This window comes from Budorcas taxicolor, chromosome 12 (genome assembly GCF_023091745.1).
Source record: "Budorcas taxicolor isolate Tak-1 chromosome 12, Takin1.1, whole genome shotgun sequence".
NCBI classification, from domain to species: Eukaryota; Metazoa; Chordata; class Mammalia; order Artiodactyla; family Bovidae; genus Budorcas; species Budorcas taxicolor.
The window spans coordinates 18,982,582-18,993,873 of NC_068921.1; the positions used below are offsets into that span (position 1 = coordinate 18,982,582).

The 11,292-nt window shown below is 36.1% G+C and overlaps 1 protein-coding gene across 1 annotated transcript in view; it reads left to right on the forward strand.

Moving 5' to 3' along the window:
- FNDC3A (fibronectin type III domain containing 3A) overlaps window positions 1-8,609 on the forward strand; it is a 111,059-nt gene extending 102,450 nt beyond the window's left edge. The window contains exons 24-26 of the mRNA XM_052650072.1: window positions 1,966-2,132; window positions 3,325-3,452; window positions 8,295-8,609. Coding sequence (XP_052506032.1) covers window positions 1,966-2,132; window positions 3,325-3,452; window positions 8,295-8,609 — 610 coding nt within the window. The remainder of the gene's footprint in view (window positions 1-1,965; window positions 2,133-3,324; window positions 3,453-8,294) is intronic.
- Window positions 8,610-11,292: the final 2,683 nt, after the last annotated feature.

Sequence of the window (11,292 nt, forward strand, 5' to 3'; positions counted from 1 at the left end):
CACTTCCTCACCATCAGATCTTAGGCCCTCTGATGCATAGTCCAGTCCCCTGGCTGCTCCACTGGCTGCTCAGGTTCTTCTCTGTTCTGTCTTTGGCCATCTCATTATATGCGTGCCGTTTTATTCCACTAAAACATGCATTTGAATTACAGTGTTGCTCAAAGTAATTAGTATAAATTATTCAAAATCCAATCTGGGGTAGTAAATTGATATTAAATTTAACCAAAATAAACAGTGCCATACATCTTCCTCAGTTGATACTTTAATCTTTTAAGAATTTTGTTTTGTTTTTGTTTTTTATGTTTCACTCAATTTGTTAGAAATAAATTTGTATGTTTGATAGATTCAGAGTATTAGTGACAGTTTTTCCCAAGGTTACTTTGTTTTTTTGTATTGGGTTTATATGTCAGCCAAATATTCAATAATGGAATACTCAAGGTACTTGTATATCAGTACTCCCTATCAGAAATAATTATACATTTAAAATAGCATATAGAATTAAACATCCTGTATCAATCATAAGAGCATTACACAGAGCAAATAGTATTGATCATTTATTTCCTGAAATCTGTGCCTCTCTGAATGTTAGCCTTTGCTCCTGGCAGAATTTTGTGTACTCTTTGTAATCTGATATCTGGAAGGAAGTTTTTTGCCTTGCTGCACGTTTTTGGTATAGCTATTTATCTTTAATATATGTTGTTATTGTTAGGTGAATTAATTTATTTATATTTAGGGTCGTGCAAGATTTACTAGAAACAGATTTAATTGGTATTTGGTTGAAAAATAATAGAACAAAGATTCTATGAAGTAGAGATGATATTAGTCTATATTTAGATATTATTGTAGATATTATTCTATATTGTAGAACTTTAAGCATGATTAATGTTTAGCTAGAGAACTGTTGCAGGGTATGGGGTATAGCTTATGGTCTTTGTGGAAAATAAAGAAATTAAAGTGTTTTATGATATTGTAAATTTACCACATAAATTTCATAAATTAAATCAATTTAATATCTTTAGTTACTTTCCTTTGATTTTTCACAACTCTTCACATTTGTTGTGGGATTGTTTTGGAATGCTCCCTTATCTGTTCCCTGACCATAGGTTTTTTATCATGGTTCAGCTTTTTACAACAGTGGCTTTGCCACTGGTTTTTTTAATCCTCTCAGTTTTTTTTTAAAAAAATGGAGATTCAAAAGGCAAGGCTTGTCCAATTACTACTTCTTGGAAACAGTGTTACTAATGATCATTAAGTATTCCTTCATTTTAAACTAACTACACACAAAAAAACAACAACAAAAAAAAACTAACTGCAATTTTCAGAATATTAGAACTACATGAGCATTCATTATTCATTCTTCATTTTCCAAAAATTTTTAAAACAGCCAATTAAAAATGTGGAGAACATTCAGCATGTGTATGACATATAAGACACTAAACTTTCCATTGGACAGTTCAAGTGGGTACTCTGTGGGAAACTATACACAGTATCATCTCATACTGTTAGGGAAATATTAAGGAAACCTCACTAAATCAATTAAAGTTATGCCTAGGAAAGGGAATTATCTTTTTTATATGACAAACTGTATGCTTGTAACTCTAGTTAGAAATAATTGATAATGAAAATTGTGATGTTCTGAGTATCTTTTAAGATGTATACATTAAAAAACAGCAGTCAGAAGCAAAGCTATACCAGAAGCCTGAAAAGAAACAGTTACTGTGATTGTATATAAAATTTTGCAATAAATTTTCAGGAAACTATGGCAAATTGGGAAATTAACTAATTCTGTGATTTTCATCTGATGAAAAATAAGGGTTTATTGAGTGACAAACCATTGTGGCATTAAATTCTAGGAGTAACTTATTGCTCCTAAATAATGTCTGAGCTGTTCTTTTTTAGCGGTTTTTAAACATTTTTCATAAGGTTGTCAAGGTTTATTTTTCATAAGAGTCATTTCCATTTTAGGTTTGTATCCTTATACAGAGGTCCATGTCATACATACAAAGTACAAAGACTTAATGAGTCGATGTCCTATAAATTCTGTATTCAAGCTTGTAATGAAGCAGGGGAAGGTCCTCTTTCCCAAGAATATATTTTCACTACTCCAAAATCTGTCCCAGCTGCCCTGAAAGGTAAGTTCTCCATCCTCAAGTTACTTTCTTTAATAATAAATTATAATTTTAAATGCTCTTTCATAATGTACTTTTTGTACAGTTAAAATTTATCATCTAGTATGTGTCTAACGTTTAAATTATAAAAAGGAAATGAGCTAGACAAGCCTACTTACTGGGAGTTTCACTTAATAGTAAAAGCTATTTTATCTGGCATAATCAGTGCTGGTTTTTGTCACTCATCTTTTAAATAAATATAAAAGTACTAAATTGAATAGACAGGCTGGTTTTCTAATAGGGCCATTTACTGTTTTCACTGTTGTTATTTAAAGAAAAAAAAATCACAATTCTTGTTGTTTTGAGTCATTGCTATTTCATTTATTTGGATTTCAGGAGGAAAGTCAAGTCATCTGTTTAGCAAAACCTAAGTACTCAGTTAATTTGAATTTTTGAGTCACACATTCACACATTTGTGCATGTAATATATATTTAAGATTAATTTCAGCAGAGTTCTTATTTTAAAATGACCCTGGCAAGTATTGTACTTTGTGCATTTAGCCAAGGAAAAAACTAAAATTCCTATCCCTCTGGGGACAAATCACAGACACATCTAGTACAGTGTCCTGGATCATATACTTGAATGTACCATCTGTTAACCGGACCCATAACAGCAAGATTGTTCTTGAATACTCCTCCTAGTAATGTTGATGGCTTTCACGGAGTTATTTTCCTGTCCCTTCATCCGGTTTAGTTGTCTCTCAACCTTAAGAAGATTACTGCTTTTGACACCTTCTACCTCACTACTGAGTAAGGTAGTCATATGTGTGGCCAAGAAGTTGAGGGTGTTTTTGAACTCATCCTCTAAGGAAACTTATTAAATTATAAAATTTCATGTCCTGGTTATGCTCTTTGAAGTGCCACCATAAAAGATGTTGTAGAACTACCACGAGCTTTTTAGCTCAGTGAAAACAGTGCTTCTCTTGACAGATCTTTTGATCAGTCTGCATTGTAATGTTATAGATTGCATGTGCTGGAGGATGGTAAGAGTTAGCCATTGACCATTTCTAGGCAAATTTCAAACATTCACTGATGCTTACTTCAAGTTTATAACTAGGTTTGAAAGTCTGTTGATTTTGATTAAAACAAATGTCTGTGTGATGTGCCAAGTGAAAAATCAAGTCAAGCAGATTTTATTTATATTTCTTCTCTACAGCCCCCAAAATAGAGAAAGTGAATGATCACATTTGTGATATTACATGGGAGTGTTTACAGCCAATGAAAGGTGATCCAGTTATTTACAGTCTCCAAGTTATGGTGGGAAAAGATTCAGAGTTCAAACAGGTATGTGTCAAAATATAATTCTATAGATACATGTTTTTACCTTTTTTCACTTTATTTGCAGTACAAGATTTGACTAACCTTTATCTTCCTAATTCAGAAACGTTTGTTCAGTGCTTACTGTGTTCCAAAGATTGGTAACTATACACTACATCAGGATTCAAAATCTTCTAGGTGTGAGCTGTACTTAAACAGAGTTCATTCATTTGATAGGCTTTATTGAACTCTGTGCCGGGCACTCAGGATATGCACGGAACAAACAGTCCTTGGCTTCGTGCAGCTTACTTTCTAACAGAAAAAAAGAGATACTAGAAGCAGATAAGCACTTCACTGTATCAGTGTTAGACAGTGATGAGCACAATGGAGAAAATAAAACTGGATAAAAGGAGTAGCGAGTACTAGGGCACGGGATAGCTAGTGCTGTTTCATACAGGCCAGCAGGTAACATTTGAACAGACTCAAAGGACGTGAATATGGGGAGAAGAGTGTCCCAAAAAGCAGGAACAGTAGGTGCAAAGGCCCTGAGGTAGGAGCATGCTTGTTAAATTTAACGGACAAGAAGAAAGTCAGTGTGGCTGGGGCAGTGTGACCCAAGGGAGGAGTAATAGATGAGGTCAGGGAGTTAATCATAGAGGGTCTGTGAGTGGCATGGAGGTCATGCAGGGTGTTACAGGCCACGCTCCAGCATTTACTCCACGTGAAATGAGAGGCCAGTGGCGGGTTGTAGCCAGAGTAGTCACATGATCAGACACAAGGTCATTGTGACTAGAGTAGGATGAGGACAGATGCAGAGACACCACTGAGGAGGCTTTGACAGTGTTGGTAATAGCCCTAGTCAGAGTGCAGAGTTGCAGTATGGAAGCCTAGAGGAACTATCACCTTCCCAGCCAAGAAATTTCAAAGACGGATTCCTGATAGAGAGTGAATAGCCGATGAAGTGAGGCGCTGTCAGTGTTCATTATAACTTAGAAAAGAAGTCTTTATGCTGCTCAAAAGCCTTATTTCTTTCAGGCATTTCATCTGCTTCTCCCTTTTTGCTGTCAAACTTCGTGATTTTTGAGGGCTTTTAAACTGGGTTGTTTTCAATTTAGTCTCTAACCTTGTATTTTCTTTTCTCAGTAGAAAAACCAGTCATTTCATCTGCTTTATTTCACTCTTGTGCTGTTATAATTATTAATAATAGATTACTTCTCAATATAGGTATAATTTTTTCCTTTGAAGTTTTGCTAAATATGGAAGCATAATTTCTTAACCAAAATTAACAGAAGGCCCCAAAGGGTCAGATTAAATTTGGAATGTGGTTGTTTTCTTTATTAACTCATCGGCAAATTGACATGATAATTGGATTTGAATATAATTTACAGATAAGCAGGTTTCCTTCCAAGGAAGAAATCAAATTAATACTAAGAAAATGTAATTGCACTACATGTTTAAAGGAAATAGGGATCCCACATTTGAGTAGTATGTGAACACATCACTACATGAAACAGCAGTGCTAATTGTAATTTAAAAGCTAAATTATCCCCATCAACACTGTTACTTTAGATTGTAAGCATACTGTAAAACTGATTTCCTTAGAACTTCATCATATATATGCATGTACATATGCTCATCTAAATCTCTTAAATGTTTATATAATTTTATAATTTACTGACAAATTATATTCTAAAAGTTTGAAGGTCATTTTTTAAGAGTTTGATCTCATTCGTGGAATTTAATATTTTACTTAAAATTTACTTGATATTCAACACACGTGTATTAAATGCTACACATGAAGAAACTGAGGCTACATTATTAATATTACTGTTCTTATTTTTCATTTATTACACATTAGCAAGCAAGCAGAAATAACTATAATTGACATTTTATGTAAGCAAACAAATAAAAGGTCATAATAAAGATAAAACACACTTTATAAAAAGGAATGATTCCCCACCCCCACCCCAGGATTTTAGAATGTTTTCCAAAAGGATTATCACTGAAGGGACTCTTGAGGGAGCTGGTGACCTCTCAAGTGTGAGTTGAGTAAGGCTCAAGAATGGAGTGTGGAGTGGAGGAGGCCAGGTCTTGGTGGGTCTTTAGTCTACAGCAGTAGGAGCTGTTGATGTTTGTAAGAAGGGGATTATCTTTTTTTAAGTTGGTGGTTGACTTTCTAGGTGAGCCTATAAAAACCTGTTTAACCTGTAGTGTTGCTGGTTTGGGGGATCTGAAAGCTAATTAGCGTGGCAGCAACTAGTGCTTCTGACCCTAGACCACACTTACAGTTCTTTATCTTCCCTTTTCCGCCCTGTTTGATCAGTCATTGGCTTTGACCAGACTTCCCACTCTGTAGCACCTCGCCAAGGCCTGGCCTAGTTCTCTAAAGTTACACTCTTGCCCTGACTCTTGCCTCCCTCCCTCACATATATTGTAACTCTCATCTCCACAGGATAACTGACCTTATGGGCATTAGGAGAAATTTTTTTGCTTGGAAAAATTCATATCAAAAGTCAAGTGTCTACTGGCTCTTTGATCCTCCCAGCAGTGTATACATTTTTTAAACAAGTGCTTTTTAACCAAAGCAGCATTTCAATTGGTACAACAGGGTGAAGTAAAAATATTGGGGGACAGTAGAACCACCTTCAAAGTAGATAACTCCCATTTGGGAGTCTGTATCTGAGACCAAGCTCATTAATGTTACAAGTACCAGGAAAATTAATTCAAATTGGTGTATAAAGTATAAATCCTCTTAGAGAAAACCCTGTAGGTAGGCAGGTTGATCCAGGAGCTTAGTGCAGTCATCAGGGACATAGTTTCTCTCAGTGTTCATTGCCTGCCATGGGGAACTCTTGCTTATTCATATTCAGCGAAGTCCTGTATCTACAGTTACCTATAGGATGTCTCCCTGTTTAGACATCTTCCCGACATCTAAAACAAAATGATCTTATCATCTTCCTTCCCAGTCTCTTCTCTCCAGCTTCCTCCTAATTTATCACTATCATAAACACTTCGGTATCCATAAACACTTCCCTGATAGCTCAGCTGGTACAGAATCCACCTGCAATGCAGGAGACCCTGGTTCAATTCCTGGGTCGGGAAGATCCCCTGGACAAAGGAATGGCTGCCCACTCCAGTATTCTTGCCTGGAGAATTCCATGGGCAGAAGAGCCTGGCGGGTTACAGTCCATGGGGTCACAGAGAGTCAGACACAACTGAACAACTAACACTTTCACTTGAAACCTTGTGCTTTTATCACCAAGAGGCCCTGTCATGCCCCATTCCCTCAATCCTTCACTCAACCTTACGATCAGGATTCCTTAAGCACTGTTTAAATAGCACACAGTAAAGCCCCTGTGGAATTAGACCTTAATTTCCAGTTAGTGTAGTAACATGCTCTTCTTCTCGGTGTCAAATCGCCTCACCTGTCACCCTCATGCCATTTGTTGAGGCTTTTTCCCAAATCATTTTACCGTGATCATTTGGAGACAAATGGAAAGTAAAGATTTCAAAGGCAAAAATGAGTATCATCTACTGTACCTATAGGACAAATACATATTTTTTAACTTTTACTAAATTGACCCATTGTATGTATATTGTTTCACACTGCTTTCTAATACAGTGTTCTGATTTACTTAACTTCATCCTTTTACCATCACTGAAACATAAATCATTTCTATATTCCCACTCCCTGAAATGCTCATCTGCATCTTCAGGACTAAGGCATATTCAGCATTTTTTAAAGATTCATGTTTCAATAAAAATTCATTTATTGAATGAATTTATGAATTTATATCTTTTCAGTATCTACCAATATACATTTGATATATACATAGTCAATACTGATATAGTGGCCTTTTATTAACAAGTACCTATTATATGCTAGAGACACAGAATTGAGGGAAAGATCTTATCTTGCTCCTTTGGGAGCAAACCAGTATGTAAAAATTTAGATTTATAACACAGATACAAATAAGGCAGCCAAAATTGCCTGACCTTACTTGTAACCCACCAGCTAGCTGGGGAAACTCAACTGGGAAGCCACTGAGTCTTGGTCTTTTCATTTAGAGAATGAGTGAAGGGATTCAGTAATGGAAGTGAGAGCTTCCATATATTAAGCACTCGCTGTGTGCTGGGCACTGTGCTAAGAAGCGCCGTAACAGATTAGTTTCCATACAGGATGACTGCTGTCACCATCACGGCGTGTGCAGGGGTAGAGCAGAGCTCGGAGCCCAGTCCCTACAGTCACTAGCACTCTGCCTTGAAAATCTGGAATTCCATTCCTATTATTGCCCTTCTGGGGGACTGAGCAGAGTAGTTGGGTTTTAAGATCTAATTCTTTGGTTCTAAGTGATCTCTCACTTTAAAGTTTATAAAGTGATTTGCCACAGATACCTGTAGCGAGCTCTCCTTTTTTATTGTTTCATTCATCACATCTGTTTGAAACATGACAGAAAACCAGTTTTACGAAGACACCATGGGAGAGGAAGCTCAGACACTGCTCCTCTTTTCATGGAATGGCTTCACACAAGTTTGACTTCTTACATTTGGTGAAACCAGAGAAATGCCCGTGGACTGATTGTGCTTATTCTGTAGCTACTCTGGGGGCACATCTTCCCTCTTCAGCTGGTCTGTAAGCTCTGTGAGGGGAGATAGCACACCCTGACTCTTCAGATTTCCCCTGCCATTACACAGCAAACAGTTGAGTTCTTTAATATATAGGTATTTTTAAATCTCATTTTAAAAAGCCAGCCGGTGGCTATCACATGCTTCCATGTCAAAAATAACTCTAAACCTAGCCAGTTTTAACATAGATTTTCTACCCAGCCTTCACATACAATTCTTCTTTTCCCCATGTCTTGCCATCAGGTTTACAGAGGTCCTGACTCTTCATTCCGGTATTCAAGCCTTCAGCTGAACTGTGAATATCGTTTCCGCGTGTGTGCCATTCGCCAGTGCCAAGACCCTGCAGGGCATCAGGACCTCGTCGGTCCCTACAGCACGACAGTGCTCTTCATCTCTCAGAGGACTGAACCACCAGCCAGCGCCAGCAGAGACACTGTGGAAAGCACGAGCACCGGGCGGGCGCTCAGCGACGAGCAGTGCGCGGCCGTCATCCTTGTGCTCTTTGCGTTCTTTTCCATTTTGATTGCCTTTATCATTCAGTACTTTGTAATCAAGTGAAAATATAACTTTATTTTTAATATTACATTTTATTTTGTCATGTACTAAAATTATTTCTGTATTGCTTTTACAAAAACAGTGGCATTAAGCACTGGCATTGAGACTCTAGTACATCATTTTGGCCATTTTTAATGCTTTATATTGCTAGGTAGAGGCTGGCACCTTATTAGAATGCAAGCCACAGAAATAGCAATTTTCGGCTTTTTGTTTGGTTGGGGCTCTTTTTTTTTTTTTTCCTTTCTTGCTTTTTTTCTTGTTTTGACATGCCTTCTTGTGAAACAAAATTTCTGAGAGGCAACAATACAATATATAATTGATATTTTGACCAATCGGCATGAGTGTAACAGTGACATCCTGATCTGTTTGTTCTAAAGATTATTACCTAGTAAAAAATTCAGAATGGTTAAAATTCACACTAACATGCTATATAAAAATGTTAAAGTATGATGATGCTGTGAAAGCAATCTAGTGCTATATTTCTACCTCCTCATTTGTCTTAATTTGGTAAGTGGGATTATGATGAATAACTGGAGGGGCTTAGCAGACAAAAACTGGATGAAAGAATATGCATGGAAAAAAGCTTCTTGTTTGATAAATGTGGAGTTCTTCATTACAAGTATATATTCATGAATTCACAGATAAGTCACTTAAAGAAAGCACAGACAGTTTACTTGGCCTAAAAATATTTTAACGTTTACTCAGAAACACATCTTCAGGTCTTGAAAACATGGAAAAGAACAGAGGGCTTTTAGATAGTTAACTTTTTAAAAGTAATTCGTAATCAATCCTGAATTTCAGACTTACTTTATTTTTGAGCCTTTGAACTCTACGTGTGTGTATAAGGACATGCACGTACATATGGCTTTATATATATACCAAGTGTAGAAATATATAATATACACACACAGACACTCTCACTCCATCTATCTGGTATAGGCTAATTTTGAAGAACTCCCGTAAGTTTTGCTGCTTCTCCAATAACTACTGCCATCACCATCAGAATTCATAATCAAACCTAACCTTTTTGTTTGGGGCACCAAATCTGAAGACAAAATTAATTTGCACCAGTAAACTACTTCAAGCTGCTTTCTTTCTTGAAAAACTAATGTTTAATGTAGTGTCTGTCTGGATACTGTTCCAGTTGTTGATTGCATGTGGTTAATGTTGCATTAGAGCACTTTGCAATTACATAATTCATTAATGTTTTGTGAGCTTGCATTTGTGAGTTATTGGATGATCAGACTGAATCTTGTCAAGTATCACATTGTACATCTTGCATAGATGTCCATGACTGCCAGTAATAATACAGTTCGTAATGAAACTATCTAAAATTCTTGTTTTACCACATCTGTTATCTGTAAAACACTTGTAACTAGCCTTTTTAATTTATTATTTGAATTTTAGGATAGTGAATCACTAATTTTTAGTTGCTGAGGTTAGCATTTTAGTGATTACTAAGCACTTCTGTCAGTCTTTGAAAAAAAGGACGTATGTTTTGTGCTTTGAAGATCCCTGAAGAATTTCTTCTATTAGAATGGGCATGTATTGTAATTGTTTTATGTCAAATGATCTGTGCTGTAGAAAAAAACATTAACTTTTGTTCAAAAAAGAAATGGATAAACTTGGCCTTCCCAAGTGGTAAGAATGATCTGTCACTATAAAATACTGTATGTTTACATTTTATTTAAATTTAATCTCTTATATGTAGGCTGATAACTTCCCCCAAAACAGTGATTGTTTTCTAGAAACTTCTGAAAAGTGCCACATTTGGCAGTACAAATGAGTTTGAGTGTAATAGCCCAGAGATTTCTATATAGTTGAATGTCTAAAATGGTAAAATGTGCCACTGTGGCAGTTACAGTGGCTTATGTTTTTCATAGTATCTCAAATGAACTCCTATTTTTGATAGTAAATGTCATTTAATAGTGTACTTGCCATTTGAGCCTCACTGCAAAACGAGTGCAGCGGAGAAACAATTTTTAATGTCATCTTGATTTTACCTCATATACTGTACATTCCAAAAACTCTAAACTTTTTAAAGATTATAGACACACTACCAAACATATCACCTTAAAATTGTGTAAGGATGAACTTCATACAGATGGTAAAATCTCATAAAAATACATAAACTGTGTAGCAAAAATATCTTTAAAATCCATGGAAAATAAAAGTTGTATCATTCTTTTTTTGAGATATGTTTATTGTATTCATAAACATTATTTGCTGCCTCTTTTGGAGAATGAAATGTTAAGGTCTTCCCTCTTGCAATTGGCTTACAACAGTTTTCTCAATTAAATCTTCAACAGGAGAAGGATCCATATTCAAGAAGGTCAAGTTTTATCCTAGTGAGCTGATTTTGTGCAACTCATTATATATCTATATATAAAGAAAACAAGATATCTAATGAATAAAGATGGGTCTGAGGTAAACTTCCCATTGGAAAGAAAGTCTGACCTCTCCTCACCTGTCCTGCATTCTTTGCCTTCTTTCCCACCTACAGGGCCCAGAGCCAGGCCTGCTTTCCACCAGAAGGTTCAACATGCCCTCCTACTTAATACCGTAAAGTTCTCACACATACCAGGACATTCAACATCCCTTCTCACTTATCTCAAAAGTTTCATCCCACAGACCTCATCCAGGGATACATTGCTTTTTAAAATCCAAGTGGATCTATAATTGCTGC